The sequence below is a fragment of the Rhinolophus ferrumequinum genome, chromosome 25, assembly GCF_004115265.2.
Source record: "Rhinolophus ferrumequinum isolate MPI-CBG mRhiFer1 chromosome 25, mRhiFer1_v1.p, whole genome shotgun sequence".
In the NCBI taxonomy this organism is placed as follows: domain Eukaryota; kingdom Metazoa; phylum Chordata; class Mammalia; order Chiroptera; family Rhinolophidae; genus Rhinolophus; species Rhinolophus ferrumequinum.
The window spans coordinates 14,082,997-14,100,006 of NC_046308.1; the positions used below are offsets into that span (position 1 = coordinate 14,082,997).

General features: G+C 46.1%; 1 protein-coding gene across 2 annotated transcripts in view; it reads right to left on the minus strand.

Annotated features, from left to right (window-relative positions):
- Positions 1 to 17,010, minus strand: part of UBE3B (ubiquitin protein ligase E3B) — a 53,840-nt gene that overhangs the window by 20,440 nt on the left and 16,390 nt on the right. The window contains exons 8-16 of one of the 2 annotated variants that reach the window (XM_033097650.1): positions 14,092 to 14,197; positions 13,680 to 13,800; positions 12,504 to 12,681; positions 10,789 to 10,952; positions 9,107 to 9,274; positions 5,611 to 5,782; positions 3,658 to 3,776; positions 2,906 to 3,020; positions 2,075 to 2,174 (exon numbers count right to left, since the gene is read on the minus strand). In XM_033097650.1, the coding sequence (XP_032953541.1) occupies positions 2,075 to 2,174; positions 2,906 to 3,020; positions 3,658 to 3,776; positions 5,611 to 5,782; positions 9,107 to 9,274; positions 10,789 to 10,952; positions 12,504 to 12,681; positions 13,680 to 13,800; positions 14,092 to 14,197 (1,243 nt within the window). Of the gene's footprint in view, positions 1 to 2,074; positions 2,175 to 2,905; positions 3,021 to 3,657; positions 3,777 to 5,610; positions 5,783 to 9,106; positions 9,275 to 10,788; positions 10,953 to 12,499; positions 12,682 to 13,679; positions 13,801 to 14,091; positions 14,198 to 17,010 lie in introns of those variants that run through there. The other variant, XM_033097649.1, reaches the window with a different exon arrangement.

Sequence of the window (17,010 nt, forward strand, 5' to 3'; positions counted from 1 at the left end):
TAAGAATATAGAAATTGTATTGCAAAAAAAAAATACATTGAAAAAAAGATTTTTAAATTTCATTTTTTAAAACCCAGCTTAGAAAATATGACATCATAAAAAAAAAAAAAAAGCTGTAACTGTGAACCCTAGCTAGTAGTACTTTCATAATAGCGTCCAACAGATTTCACTGTGCTCCCCTCAAAAACTCAAAATATCCCAGGGCACCCCAGCACACCGTTTGTGAGCTATGGAAATACAGAACGGAGATTCCAGACCATACGATAGAGGAATGCTACGGTCCAGGCTGAACTCACGGACACACAGGTCCAGGACGTGGCGCTGAGCTTTAAGTCAGACTCCACCAAACTGGTCTAGACCCAGGAGACGAAGGACTGGAAACCACCTCAGTGAGGAATCGCTGGAGAAGGGAAGGCTGCTACCCTTAGAAACGAGAGATGTCTGCAAATTTCAGATTAGAGATTCCACCTTCAGTGGCCAAAGGGCAAAAGTTACAGAGAAGTATAATAAATCAGCTTATGCTGAGCCAGAATGTTCCATCATTGGGAAGAGTAAAGCAATGGAATGGCCTGTTTTGCAAAGCTGCGTGTTCTCTATCTGAGGCAAGGTCAGGGGGACAGCTGAAGGGGCTCCCTCAAGGAGGGCACGTGTGATGAAGTCATCTCCACGAGGCCCCTCATTTCTCAGTGGCTCTGCTGTCAAGTATAATAAGAATTTAAACAGCCATACCCATTTGCGAATCACTGCTGGAGGGTATAAAATGGCAATTGTAAATATTAACGTCAAGGTTGAAACAAGATCAGAGAGCAGTGAGGGGGAGTAAGATCTCTGAAAAGTGAGATTTAATTTACAAACATGTGACTTACGCTTTTCTAGAAATGTCTATTTTGTCAAAAGACAAAAGGAAAGGAAAGGGCACACGCAGACCTGTAAGAGCATCTTCCCAAGGAGCACAGAATAGCCCCGGTACCCCGCTACACACAGGAACGTGAGCCGTCTCTCATGTCCCTTGGATCTGTGACATCACGCTCGGCTGGTTTGCTCCCTCTGATGACTCCTTGTCTCCTTGTGCTGTCCCGTTAAGGGCCAGGTCCTGCAGGGTTCTGGCCTTGGTCCCCTGATCGTCTGACTCCGTCTGGTTTCCTGAGCACCTCATCCATGGCCATAAACGCAGTTAGGAGGTTTGGGTCCTGTCTCCAGGCCAGGCCTCTCTCCTGAGCCCCACAGCCACGTGTCCCATGGCCCTGAGGAGTTGCTGGCACCTCCCATGCTAGCTACTCAAAGCTGACCTCGCCAGCACTTCCCAGACCTGCTCTGGCCGTGCTCCTATGTCAGGGAATGGCTCTCCCAGGCACCTGGGCACCCAAGCCAGAAACGTGAGCATCATCTGAATTCCTCCGAGTGTCACCTTTCTCCCAGGCCTGTTAAGTGCCACCTCCTTAAAAGTCTCTTGATCTTATCATCTTTCTACTTCCGTGACCCCACCCGAGACCAGGCCGGATGGCTGTGACACCTCTGCCTCTAGCCACTGCCCCACACTACAGCCAGAAGAACTTTCTCGAGTAGAGCTCTGACTAGGTGCCTCCAAAGCTGAAAGCTCTCCAATGGCTATGGACAACATGCAAGGTCCTACCCTTGGTTGATAAGGTCCTTGCTGTTTCAACTCCTAAAACCTCCTCAGCTTCTTGACGTCTGCCTTCTAGTCCCTCCAGCCAGACTACACATCTGGCTCTCCAGTAGTACCCACTGCGATCTCTCACCCGAGGCCCTTAAACACTGCCCACTTTTGCCTACGCTCCTGCCCCCCTTCCCCGGGCTCCTACAGCATCCACCCCTGTAGCATACGTACACCCTGCTCTGCCAGAACTGCCCGTTCATACTGCCTTCAATCTCTGTACCCCAATGCTTAGCTTACTACCCAACACAGGTTAACAGCCAATCACTGTTTGCATTGGCTGAATGAATGATCTCACGTCTTCATTTCCAATTGCTAGGACAGAGATGGAAAGTCAGGAACCACGTGGGGGAACAGAGACACACACACACAAGGAGCCCAGCTCTGAGTGCGACTCACGTTTTTGTGAGGAATGACATGAGGGATGTACTGCAGGATCAGCTGTGCCCGTTTTCTGTCCTTGTCCAGTTCCTGGAACAGCACACTAGGTTTGAGATCCCTTAAAAAGAAAAGACATGGGTTTGGGATAATGAAAACAAGAATACTACTGTCTAGTGCAGGGTTGGCAAATGATAGCCTGAGGGTGAGATCGTGCCTGCTGACCGTTTTTGTAAAGTTTTAATGGGCCACAACCACACTAAGTCATTACAAAGCGTCTCTGTTTGCTTTCACGTTACAACGGCAGAATCAAGTAGTTGCAACAGAGATCGTCCAGTCTGCAAAGCCTAAAATGTTTACCGTCTGGCCTGTTACAGAGAAAGTCTGCCAGTCCCTACTCTAGTGCCACCACTTCAAGAGTTACGTTAGAGTTGACGTGTCATTGACAACAGAATTTGGACATGACCTTACATTCAGTTGTTGCCGGACGATCCCCCCGACCCCACCTCTCAAAAAGACCTAGCTGTAGTTGTCATCTTAATGCTGCTGGTAGAAAACTGCCATTTATCTGTCATCATCTGTTCAGTACAGGTGCAAACTTTTCTTCCTGGCCTGGACCGGAAACATTTGCTAACTGTGACCTGGCTTTGGTGCCATGAGCTCTAAGCATCTTCCGGGTACGCCTGTCTTAACAGGAGCGACTTAACAGGATGACCTGTCCTGACGGGGGCGTCGTGGAACAGCAGCTTTCCTCGGGGATGAAAGGGCAGGAGGAAGGAGAGGGACGAACTCCTGTCCGCTGAGCACTCGGGCACCTCTGCTCCCCAAGTGCCTTCCCAGTCCTGTGCTCACTTCCGCAGCCAGTGGTCCTCAGGGGCAAAGCGCCGCCGGCAGTCCCGCTCATACAGCACCATCAGCCACCCGTGGACAGACTGGAACAGCTCCAGAGTCTCGCCCTTGGCGTTCTCTGTGGGGCAAACACCGGGAGAGTCACACGCATGGAGCTGACTAGACCTGGAGAAGAGCTCTTGTCTCTGCCCGTCATCATCAAGTCCCAACAAGGTCTTCATGTCCCTCACTCTGAAGTTTACATGGAACCAACAGGACCGAAAGGCACCCTGGGTATGTTCTAAGTGTCTGTAGGAACTGAGAATCCCTCAGACACAGCCCCTCTCGCTGCCTCCCCTAGTACCTCATCCAAGGACCTTTAGACTCTAAGGAACTTGGTACTGAATCCACAACTGGAAACACGTCAGGGGGTGGCATCTAATCTGAAGTGTGACCTGGCCCAGGCTTTATCTTCATGGAAATCGGCTCAAAGAATCAAAAGGAGATTCAGGGCGAAAGTAATCATCATGAATAACCTTTTACACATACATGGACAGCTTGAAAAACACAAGGGAAGACAAGACTTCTTTAACCACACCCCTAACTTAAGAGGTCACAGATAGAGACTGAAGAAATAAAACTTCTACTTATTTAAAGAAATGTGCGCGTTCGGTGAATGCTGCCAGACAATAAGGCTAAGAATGAGTTGATGGGACAGACCCTGGCCCCCCCTGCTTGCAGCATCAGTTGAACGATGGCTGCCGTCTTTACCTTACCTACAATTCCATCCCAGATCATCTTAAACACGAAGGAATTCAGGAAAGAGGAGATGGTGACCAGCTCTTCCAGTTTGAATGAAATCTGTTCTTCATAAACTTCAATGTCATCAAGGATCCTAAATCAGACAGAAAATTATACACGATTTCCCGATGAGAAAAGGGAAAGAAAGTGAGATCTGCACCTCTTACTAGACAAAATAAGGTTAAGGATAAGCGGTATCTTTTAGATACTCACTGGAAAACACAGCTAAAACGCTATCATGTCTAGGATTTGCTTCCAAGAGACGAGTGCAGGTAGGGGGTCTAGATGAAGCAAGAGTGGCTGTGAGCTGATAACTGCTGAAGCTGCTAGTGGGCATATGAGAGCTCATTAGACTGTATTCTCTCTACTTTCTATCGATTTGAAACTGTCCATGGTAAAAAGTCAAAAACTACAATTAAGTTAAAAAGCAGTAAGCGCTACTCTCCATTTTTCTCATTCATGAGGATCTGTGACACTTTAGTTCGTGCCTGAAATCATCCCTGAGTATCAAGGGATCTTGCCTGGCACTCTGCGTCTGCTGAAAGCTGTGGGAGCTTAGTCTGCATCTACAACAGATATTAGTGGCACATAGTAGGTGCTCGGGAAGTATTTATGAGTGAATGAATAATGTCTGGAAGAATATATGAATAAATGAACCATGTAAGATACGTCTGTACCTGAAAATCTCCTAAAACTGCTCCATTCACTTTAGAATATGACTCACTCTTGGGTCACCCTTGACCCCGCAATTCAGGGTCACAGCCCTGCTCTTTCTTCCAACTGCTCACTGAGCTCTTCCCTCTGTGATTCTTACCCAATCTGCCACCTACATGTCCCCGATCCCCTCCTAACAATGTCGTCTGGCCTAAACATAACTGCCTGAAATCCACTCTAATAATTCTTCACTGACCTTTTGGGAAAAATGTAGAATTAAAAGAATATCAAATACACAAGTAGACACATAAGCTACTGTGTTTCCCCGAAAATAAGACCTACCCTGAAAATAAGCCCCAGTTATGATCGTCAGCCAGACGGACGCAATTAGTACATTATAACGATGTTCCAGAAGAAGACGACATGACTGTATTTGAATAAATGTAGATTGTTGTACACGAAAAAAATAAGACATCCCCTGAAAATAAGCCCTAATGGAGCAAAACTTAACATAAGACCCGGTCTTATTTTCGGGGAAACACGGTGAGAGAACAAATAGACTGCATGGGCCTAACATTTGTTACCTGGCACTGTTCTAAGCACTTGACATTCCGTCTCTCATTTACTTCCTATCAGATCGGTAATGTCATCTCTATGCTCCTAATGAGAACACTGCGGCTCAGAGAGGGTAAGCAACTCGTCCGTAACCATGATAACCATGATAAAAGTAAGAGCCAGCACAGACCGAGCTCTTCCTATGTGCCAGGGGCTATGCCGGGCACTTTATGTGCATTGCCTCATCTAACCTTGCCACGTAGCGAAGAGGTAGGTGCTGCTGTTATTCCCATCGATAGACAGATGAGGAAACAGGCTGAGAGGCAGAGCCTCTTGCCTCTGGCCCAGTGTCTCAGCAAGTGGCTAAGCCAGGTTTTGTACCCTGGCTCCCTGGCTCTGGAATTTTCTAGTACATGAGCTAGCACAGTGCATAAAATGGCTGAGGTGATGAACCCAGCTCCAGGAGAGCCCAAAGCCCACATTCAGTGGGACTGACCCTAAAAGGATTCAGCTCCCCGAAAAGGATGGGAACTAACAATTGCTGAACCCCTACTATATGCCGCCCACTTTGTAAATGTTTTCTCGTCTAATTCTTCTGACGACCCTGCCCCACAGGACCAAACGCGAACAGTGATCACATCAGCGATTGCTTCCTGACTGACACTGTAGCCTGGTCTCCACCTCTAGCGAAGGCCTTCAGGCCACAGCAGCCGACCTACGTGATGAGGTGCCGGGAGCAGTCACAGAACAGCATCAGCATGGCCAAGAGCTGCTTAGACTCTTCAGTGTCATTGTTGAGGCATTCCAAGAAGAGCTTTAACCCTCCGTGGGGCCCCAGCTCACAGATAAACGCCCACAGTTTGGGCAGCAGGTCATCAAGGTAAGTGAGACCTGGAAAAGGATAGAGAAACCCAAGCTTCAGGTGGGGGCTCCATCTCGTCCCGATTCCCCTATCCATTGGGAAAACAAAACACTTACACCGACTAGGGAACATTAGATGTGTGTGAAAGAAGGTATAATTACTAAGACAATCACCATCAGCATGAGGACAACAATGAGAACAGCAGCTAACGTTGAATGGGGGCTTACTATGTGCCAGGTACTATTCTAAGTACTTCGCATGCATTTTCTCCTTTCCACCTTGCGAAACCCAATGTTATCTCCATCTTAGGAAAAGGAAACTGAAGACCAGAGACGTTAAGTGGCTCCAAATCACACAGCCAATAAGTGTCAGAGGCAAGAATCGAACTCAGGTCTGTCTGACTCAGCATTTATGTTTTAAATCAGAGATCAGGAAATTATTTCTGGAAAGGGCTAGAGAATTGGTATTTTTAGGCTTTGTGGTCCAATCTGTCACAAGTACGCAACGCTACCATTGTAGCACAAAAGCAGCCATAGATAATATGTAAATGAATGGATGTGGCTTTGTTACCACAAAACTTTATTTGCAAAAGCAAGTGTTGGGCTGGATACAGCCCATGGGGCCGTAGTTTGTCATCCTGTACGTGAAACTATCTTGCAGGCTCACCCACATTTAGCAAAGCTTTTCTCTCATCTACTTCCTTGATTCCATTTATGTTAAAAATGGGAAAGCAATGAATGACTGTAGCAGAGATACTCTCCAGTACAAAAATTTAACCCTGTGCAAAGCAGAGGACATTATGAGTCTGCTTCCTGGTGGCTACAAGACTCAGACACACAGCTTACATCATTATTTTATTTTAAGTCTATTAATGCAGCTCTTGGCTTAGAAAGCCTGGCTCTGAAGTTCCACGTGTCACTGAACACACGATACAGTGTGTTCCTCAAATTATTCCTCAGAAAAGGGGAGTCACCTTATATTTGAGTCCCTATAATTCCTCTCATTTGATAGAATGACTTCATTTTGAACAAAGAACTGTTGGGGGAAGATGTATTAGCCTGGGATGGAGGCAGGATGACAGACTCAATCAAGGCTCCTTAAGGATGCTGAGAGGCTGAACTGAAAAGAACTGTGAAGGGGGCAAAGAAATGTTTAACATCATTTAGTTAGCATCCCTAAAGGTTTCTGACCTCACATTTTCACGGGTGGGAGGATGTGGTTATAAAATACAGCAACTTCACAATTTAAATATGGGTTAAAAGAGAAACAAAAGGTAGTTACATTGTGGAGGTGGCAAATATGCTCCCACGGGATGGAAGAAGAAAAGTGACTGCCCTCACTCTATGAAAGGGCACTCACTGTGTGCACAGAAACACTCATTAGGGCATCGCACGTCAGTTCAGTAAGGGCTGAAGCCAGAGCAGCTGAGAGAGCAATGAAGATGCCACGCTCTGGAGAGCTGTCAGAGGAGCCGCCCGGGGCTCCCGGACCGTCATGTACACATGAGGATCATAAACAAGACGCTTTGTAAATTTTGAAAGTAGAAAAAAACAGCAGTATTTTAAAAATGAGTGTATTTTCTGTAATCTCATGTGTTCATAGTTAAACTGATTGGATAGGATACATATAGTTCAGGAGTAGTCTATCTTCCTTCTTAAAAGTATATACACTTTCAAGCTGGCCAACTAACTTCTTTTTGGGTTTTTCCATTGGGGCAGTGGGGGATGCTTAAATTTGTGGAGGCAGGCAAAATCATCTCATTCCATGTGCTTCCCAAACCTTCACGTGGGGTGCTGGGGCGCTGAGGCTTGGGATGGGCCCCTTCTCATCTCCCTCAGCACTCTCCTCAGGGAACCTGCTCTAGGAGAAGGTTTTGCACACCATGCCTCTTGCTCAAGCCCCCCAGAGTCTAGTCATGTGCCTGCTTGGCATCTCTGCTGCAGGTCCAGCAGACACTTTACACTCATCACAGCCGAAACAGAACTCTCGATGCCCCACAAGCCCCGCCCCCAGCTGCTCATCCCCAGCTCAGCAAATAGCACCACCATCCACACAGCGGCTTGGGCCAAAAATCTGGCATATCTTTGAAACGTTTAGGCCTCACTCCTCTAAATCCAATCTATTGCTGAGGCCTGTAAGACCCTACCCCTGAAACATATCTTAAATCCTCCTGCTTCCATCGTTACACCCGTTCAACTGTTCTCAACCGGGAATGATTTTGTCCCCCAGGGGCATGTGGCAATGTTTGGAGACATGTATGGCTGCCACAACTGGGGGAGAGAGGAAGGGGCTACTGGCATCTATTAAGTAGGGGGCCAGGGGCTACCAAACATCCTACAGTCGACAGGGCAGCTTCCACAACAAAGAACCATCTGGCCCAAAATGTCAACAGTGCTGAGGTTCAGAAACCCTGTTCTCGTCCAAGCCAACCTTGTCTCTCATTCCGTTCACTGTCACAAGGCCCATTATTACGTTAAATGTATTTTCCCCTTGTTTATTATTGGTCTCTCCAGTACTAGAATACAATGCCCTTGGGAACACAGGCCTTGGCTGTCTTATTCACCTCTGTATCTTCAGTGCCTGACACACATAGGTACTCTGAATATGTGAAGATGAAGAAATAAGTGTGAAACAGAAAGGCAGCAGCAATTTATGATTAAAAATACTATAAAATGCAGCAGAGAAGTTCTTACTCCTCTAAGTTGCCCAGTTTCATGGCCTGCAGACTTCTTGCCCTCATAATTCCAATTCATACCAACAACTCCTGCACTGCAACTACACAGGCCCCGAAGCCCAATTCTCTGCTCAGAGGGGACTTTCTTCCTTGCTCAGCTAGAAAGGAAAATGTTGGGTGTACCCATGCAATGACATATGCAGCCGACACAAATGAGGTTTCTGAAAAATTTCTGACATGACAAAATGCTTATCAAGTGACCATGGAAAGGGAAGGATAAAACTATGTATGTCAATCTAACTAGACACACGTAACACACTCAGGCGCAGGTAGTCGTGTCTGGGTTGTGGGACTAAGAGTGGTTGAAGTTTTCTTTTTTCCGCTTCCTTATCTTTTTCAGTTTTCTACACAGTAAAAAAAAAAAACCCAGTGACTTTTTAAGAGCAAACCATACTTCATAACGACAGTCAGAGCCAGGTCACAGGAACAAAGTGGAAGTGCTAGGACTGAGGTTAGCGTGAGCTGTTTAACTGAAGTGTAGCGACCTCAAAGAATGGCTCCAAAATACCCTCCTTCAAAACTTATTTTCCGAGTCAAGGAAGCCAGAAAAAAACCAACTTGTTCTAAGAAAAACTGTCTGCCACGTGAGAGATGGAAGAAGAGGCCTCGGGACTCGAACCTGTGAGTATCTGCAGGCGGATCTGGGTCAGAGTGGTCAGCGAGGTCTGGTACAGGACACAGATGTTGCAAACCTTCTGGACCTCCACCGAGTCCACGCGTTTACCCCCGACAGGCTTGAGGATGTTCCGCACCGACGCAGACTTCTGAAACGCACGCTTTAGGAGATCTGGCATGGAAAGGAGGAGGAACTGTGAGCAGGACATCAGTCACCTACCAAGTTCCACCCTGAGCAGGGAAGAGCATTTCAGTAAAGCTCCTAACTCAGAGCCAGAGCCAGACAGTGGGGCTGCTGCTTGGGGCCAGCTATCCCTCTGGGGTAAATTAGAAACACATGAACAACAGGTTTGCAGTGAAACCCAAAGATGGCTTCAGAGTATCCGAAAATTTCTCAGAACAAGCCAGGCATACCCGATTCTTTCCCGGTATCCTTTGTACACTTAACTTCAGAACCCAGAGGTAAAAATGCCGAGGACCGTATCAGGGGAAAAGAGGCAGAGGTGGAAGACTTGGTCGACTCCCAACGGCCTGTACTTTTAGGAGGAAGTAGGAGCGTCAACCTCAAGTACTGGTATTTGCCTTGAGGTCGTACACTAATTTTGTTTCAAACCTTTCCATTTATATCCTGCCGAAGTTACATTTGCTGAGCCCATGCTCACTGACAGTCACCAGACAGAGCTTTGCAGCACACTGGGTAGCAGAGGGAAAGCCGCCCTGAACCTGGAACTCAGCCGTGGGCAGGTAACCCCACTGAATTATGTGTTAGCAGCACTTCTTCAACTTTTATCAGAACGGGCGACAAGAAACCTTTCCAATGGGGACACTGCTAAGTTGCTAGCCTGGTCAGTGAGCCAGCGTCCCCGTTATCAGGAGCCCCACATGGGAGGTTTCTTTTACGATTACGAAGTCAGAAAAACTCTACTTCCTCTAAGAAACAGGTCTTCTTCCTATTTATGAAAAGAAAGAAAGAGGGGCAGCCAGATGGCTCAGATGGTTAGAGTGCAGGCTCTGAACAACAGGGTTGCCGGTTCGATTCCCACATGGACCAATGAGCTGCGCCCTCTACAACCAGATTGAAGACAACGAGCTGTCGCTGAGCTTCCGAAGGGGCAGCCGGATGGCTCAGGTGGTTAGAGCGCGAGCTCTCAACAACAAGGTTGCTGGTTCAATTCCTGCATGGGACAGACAGTGGGCTGCGCCCCCTGCAACTAAAGGCTGAAAACGGCAACTGGACTTGGAGCTGAGCTGCACCCTCCACAACGAGATTGAAGGACAACGACTTGGAGCTGATGGGCCCTGGAGAAACACACTGTGCCCCAGTATTCCCCAATAAAATTTATAAAAAGAAAAGTAAGAAAGAGTCCCAAATCCCTTTTAATTTTGGCTACTAGGAATTCAGAGCCAAAGGGAAGTTCAGAAATGACTACAGCGGCCATCATGGACTTTCTCTATACAGGACCTTGATTTTGTTCATCTACTTCTTTTTCCCAGGTCCTTGTTTTCTATTCCTAAGGATTTTCTGTCAGTTTTGTTAAATGTATACTTGATCCAAGTGGTCTCAAAATGTGTGTGGGAGAAGTTAGAGCATCACACGAACAGAGGGGGCAGGCACCCAGGAACACAGAGGAGCTGCACTCCAGCTCAGCAGCAGAGCCACAGGCCAGGCCTGCTCCAGCCACTCACTCTTCACAGGAAGCACGTTCTGTGGGGATGCTGGCTGCACGTGGGCCGGCTCCTGGTTCTCTAGCAGCTTCTTGCTCAGGATGTCACTGAAGAAGATCCGGATCAGAGGCACCCCCCACAGGAACTGCAGCTGTTTGGTGATCAAGGGCATTGACTCGTTAAGGCTAGGAGAGAGCAGAAGACCAGGCGTGTCAGCTCCACCTGACGGCCGGCTAGGGCCAGCCCATCGGCTCCCTCAGGGGCCTTCCACTCAACATGGTAAATAGTAATAATAATAATAGGGATCCACAAATTGCTGCTGAGGCCGGGACGTGTAAGGCACTGCCACTCTACCCAGCCGTCCTGTACTACCAATAGCATTGCTGCTCTTCCTGGGTCCCCGGGAGATGACACGTCAGTCATCTCCCAGACACCCTCTATCAGCTCATCATCCTAATTCCATCCTGTCTACCACTCAGCTGACAGAAGCCGACTCATGCCCGCTGTGTTGTCCTCCTCTTCACTGCCAGCCTGCAGGCCTGGCCCACGAATCTCGTTGATTCACCAGCCTCCTGAGTCTCCCTGCCTTCAAGTGCTCCTTTCTCTACTCCACGCCACACCCCCAGTATCAGAATCGAACCCTGAAATCCGCCTTCATCACCTCGCTGCTCGAGACCCTGGAATGGCTCCCATTGTCTTCTAGCATCACAGTGCTAAGAGCCACCACCCACTGGACATGGGCCAGGCTGCGGCGGGCTCTGCCATCCATCATCTCCTTCAGTCCTTTGAGACAACCCCGGTCAGAGGGACTGTGAGAATTCTCTCCATGTTTCAGACGAGGAAAGCAAGGTGAAGCAAGGCCCCTCCGAGAAGGAGTGATGAGACCAGGCAATTCACCAAGCTATTCGGCCCCATCCTCTTCCCATGACATCCCTCCGGACCCCCCCACCCCCAACGTACCCGCTCCGTCCTCCTCAGGCCGCGCAGGGTCTCAGCTGGCAACCTGTCTTTTTAACTGGATGTCACTCAGGTACAAGGTACAGGGAGAAAATTCGGGATTTCCTTCCCTGTCCCTCACTTTTCTGCCTCAAGGATACCTGCCAAGGACCGAGGCCTCAGGCAGATATCTGAACAGGAAAAAGCTGGGCGTCATAGCTGCCTGAGCTGCAGAGAGCCGCATCATCTCAGCCCAGGGTACATGTCTTTAAATTTGTCGTGCCATTTTACTTACTGTCTGTCTTTTAGGCTAGTATTTGTTTGCTTTTGAAAATTTTTGAGTTCTTAATTTAAAAATTTTAAGTTTATATCCCACCTCTTGAAAAGGATCTGGGGTGACTTCTAGTCCCTAGAACCATATTTTATTACCTCCAACATGTGGCAGTCCAGGCAGCCAATAAAAGTAATATTGAAGAAGAAAAGATCGTATTGATAAATAAGGGTCATAACTTACTAATGGAAAAGAACAAAATACAAAATAATATGATCTCACTTTTGCAAGAAAAGGGAAAGGTAGGAAAAAGACTGAACGGACGTGCACACGGGTTGTCTTTAGATAAAAGTACTATGGGCTGGTTTTTATTCCCTTTTGGTCTCATCGATATTTTATACATCAAATACGTGTTACTTTTGCAATAAGAAAGAAAACGACTTAAGCTGGGAGAAAGAAAAAGAAGGGAGAGGAGGTGCCAGCGAGGCAGGAGGAGTCAGGAAGCACAGTGATTTGCCCCAGGACTCACCCATAGTCCACGGATTGGGAGAACCAGCCAAGCACAGGGTGCCAGTGGGTCAGGTTGGATTTCTTCTGCGACACATACTTCTGACAGTAGCACAGCATCTGGGTGAGCAGACCCACAAACCCATCCGTCTCGTCCTCTAACACTCGGGGGCTGAGGGAGCCCAGCTGCAGGAGGTTGCCTACAAAGAGAGAAGGCTGAATGTGCTGAGCCCCCACAGACGCACTGTATCACCTCCCTCCCTGCTCTCCGCCTGACGCTCAGGCAGCCACGTCTATCTGCAGGAAGAGGATCCACGTGGAGGGGCACCTGTCAGTGCGGGGGCTGCAGTGTGGTTTGCGGCTAAGGCCGACCTGGCTTCCAATCCTGGCTGCCACGGACCAGCTGTGTGAACCTCACTCCCCTCTCCCGTCTGTCCCCTCATCTGTCAGACTGGAATACTGTTCCCCACTCTTGATGTGGACCGTAGGAAGCAACATGTAAAATGTCTGGCACACAGAGGTATGTGAGGTTTAGCTAGTATTCCACTTTAATATTATGCTAAGATTTTGAAGTCAAGGGTCAACGTAAGAAAGGACCTTTTGAAGAACATCTGAAGGTCCTGGGAAATCACTGTTATTCAGTGGTCACCAGAGTTATTTAATGTGCCTTGTGTAAGGACTCTTACCATAAACTCCCTAAAAATTTAGCCCCAAGACCCCTTTTCTATGTGAAATAAAATAATTAGGCAATGAGAATTATGTGCCTCTGCTGTTTTCAAATGCTGCTACCCACAAACTCTTTCGTCTACAGTGAAAATGTAGTAAAACAGAAACAGATGATGCAGGCCCTGCCCTGATCTAAGCCCTACCCAACTGCGCCCGCCCTCCCCTCTTGAGACGAGAATTATCCAGGCAACTCATCACATTTTCACTTTCCCTTGGCTGCCAAGAAGCTAAGGGCTGAAATTTAACATTCCTTTACAGACACGCAACTAGTCTGCCAGGCTGATGTGTTTTCTACGTGATTTTTCATTTTACACGTCCGTTTTAACTGTCTATCTGATGACATGTCTTTTATGATAAGCATTTCTAATTGTTACTAAAAACACCCCGTGATCTCCAGAATGGTGAAAAGCAAAACCACTGGGTCTTTGCCTGAAGCCCAGATCACAATCCGATTCCAGCCACAGATACTCACCCATTAGACAAAGCGTATGGCATCCTTCTAAACTTTCACATACGTCACGGCATCGATCTTTCTCTCTTAAAAATGTGATGAACTTACGAAGCATGTCATGAGATTCTAACACAGTGAGGCGCTGCAAAAAATTGCAGACTGTTAAAGCGGAAGCCGACCGGAAGAATCTCCCATTAGCTGGAACTTGATCACCCGCAGGTCACCCCCTCGTAGCCACACAAGCTACTGATTTCCGAGAAGAAAATGAACAAAGATGAGAACCAATTTCTCTGAGCTACTAACAAAAGTGTGTCTACAGTGGCGACCGATTTCGAAGAAAAATCCGAAGAGGTAGAGATTAACAGAGAAAAGATTTTACATTCCAATTTCTAAGAAGAAAGGCAAAAATGGAATTGGGGCGAGCTCAACTTACCTCAGGGGTCACTGTGCTGAGATGAGTCACAAGAGCAGGCACGGACATGATGTGGATGAGGAATGGCCGAATCAGATTGTCTGAAAACTGGGCAGTAACCACAGGGCTAGACACAGAAAGAGCACCTTATTCAGGCAAGTTTGCATGTGAAGCTGGAGTAAAAGAACACCCCTACCGACAACCCAGGACTTCTAGAAAAACTAAAGACAGAAAGCGGAGCTATCCACTAGGGGGATGGTTGATTTGATGACAAGAGCTATGAAAAACCTGTTTTCCAGTTTTACTGACACGAGAGAATGCTCAAGCTATAATAAACTTAAAGACAAAAAAGGCAGAGTAAGAAACTATATACATGGGAGAGGACCGAGCGGGCAGTGCCTGGGGGGGGTGGCGGGGGAGGGGGCATCTGGAATGCCAGTACTGTTGTTCTATTTCTCAAACGGGGTGGAGTGTTTACTGTAACTCACCAAGAACCTATACTTCAATTAAGCAATTTATTTTAAATATGAGTATATATACAGTTGACAATGAACAATGTGGAGGTTGGGGCGCTGAACCCCCACTCCTGCAGTTAAAAAGCTGCATATAACTTTTTTTTAATTAAAAAAATAATTTTAATAATTTTTTATTGTTTTTATTTTTCATTCCAAAACAAAACAATCTCCAGCTATATGGTAAGTCACTTTTAAAATCCAAAGAACTTTGTCGTAAGAAAAGGTAATTGGGCAAGAGTTGTCGGGAGAGTTGAATACAATAACAAAGTATGCAGGCAGCAGACACCAAAGAAATCCGATATGATTTATAGCCGGTCAAGCAAACGCAAGGAAACTCTGGTTCGGTTTTCTATAAACTATCAAAAGGATAACAAAAGGACCTTCTATCTCAAATTAATCAGGTTTTGAATGGCACCTTTTCAACATAATAAAGACACATAAAAAACAAAGACAAAACACATCCTGTTTTAAAACATTTCTTTTTAGTCTGTATGTACTTTGAATAATCATGTTGTATTAAGTTTTGCTGCAACTGTCAGTATTCAAAGTAAATCTATCCTGGCGAAGTTTCTAAGAAGTCAATAGCAGCAGCAGTATGGATATAATAGTCATTTCACTGCTATTTCCAGAGGAAATCTGTGCATCACTTTTGACTCCCCAAAACTTAACTATAGTCATCCCCCGGAATCCGTGGGGATCGGTTCCAGGACCCCCTGCAGACACCAAAATCCACGGATGCTAAAGCCCCTTATATAAAATAGTGTAGAACAATGTGTACGTAGAACAATACATATGGGCATTTCCAAATGAAGATTAAAAACGTTGTTTTGGATCTGCAGTTGGTTAAATCCACAGAGACAAAATCTGCAGATATGGAGGGCCAACTGCATTTATTGAAAAAAACTGGGACAAAGTTTGTCTGGGTGTGGTGTGGATTTCTAGTCGTCTCTCCTGTGATGAGCCAATCTTCCTTGATTGATGAGACTCTTGGAGGGGATTCATGACAGTAGAGTTCCTTTTGGAAGTTGTCTTTAGGCCGATGAGGGGAGTTCAGAGAAAGCCTCTCTCTGCATTTGTTGTTTTTCAAGTGTCTTCAGCTCAAAATAATCCTTATGCCAAAGAGGTATATTTTAGGGTGGCATATTCTGCCCCCCTCCAACACTGGCTTTATGAGAAAGAAGGCCAAGAAGAAGAAAGTTTTGAAAACTTGAAATTCTGAAAACGTCTTCATTCTTCACACTTAAGTGTTTGAGCAAATTCCTAGGTCAAAAATATATTTTCCTCACAATGTTGAAGTATTACTATTTCTTGACGCTTCAGAATGTGTATGGGGTTTGTCAAGACCTCATCATAAGGGTAGGGAACCTCAAAAGTTCAGAATCTGGAGGTGTTTTCTCTAGGCTGATCTGTGTTTTCTAGAGAAGAAGCGTCCAGGGTCCTGCTTTGGCCGAAGGGGAGATGACTAAAGAATCTCATTCTTCAACATTTAAGGTCAGTGAATCCCTCTGTTGAGTGTGGATTCTCACCCTTCCTGTCAGCGGTGCCTGGTGTCCTAGAGCTCATACCCACCATGGTTCAGTGTTTTCAGAAGGTAAACATTTGCCTTATGCCAAGGAGGTTCCATGGGCTGGGAGGGACACCAGGGAGTCTAGGAAGCCTAACGGTTGTTGATGTAGATTTCAAGGACTCGGCCAATTTCCAGCTTTACTCAGTGTTTCGGATTCCCCGTATTTTCAGGGCCTGCGACATAGAACTGGCTTGCTACTACCCCTGCAGGCTATTTGCTTCCAGCCTACACTGGACTGCTAGGCATTCATATGCTTTAGTTTCCAAAACGTTGTCTTCTCTCTACTGCTAATGCTCTTTTATGTTTTCTATGACTTTGTGAGTTTGAAAACCTATTTATTCCCTATTGTCATTTTAGTTGAGTTTTCAGCAGGAGTTTGATACATTCAACATGCGCATTGAGTGTATCATTTAAATTGCAACTTCTCATAAACTACTTGAATGACATTTCTGCCTTTTTGTCTCTCTGCTAAAATATTTCTCTTCCAGAAATTGCAAATGTCAATAATAGTACAAAAATTCTGATCGACTATGGTAGAGTGAAGGTTTTGATTTTATTTAAAAGCAGTCCTAAAAACTGGAAATGACACACCAAAAGCCATACACACAGAAAACCAGACACCAGTTAGAATGAAAATGGAATTAGCCACAACTCCCAAAAGAATACTGTAAAGAATAGCTCAGGAAAGAAAAAAAAGGAAAAAAATTCATGTATGAGTGGACCCACGTAGTTCAAATCCATGTTGTTCAAGGGACAACTGTATTATAATATTAGTGTTTAAATATGTATATATAAACACATAAACGTGTATAAATTTTTAAAAGACCACGACAGTTAAAAAAATGTTAACAATGTTAT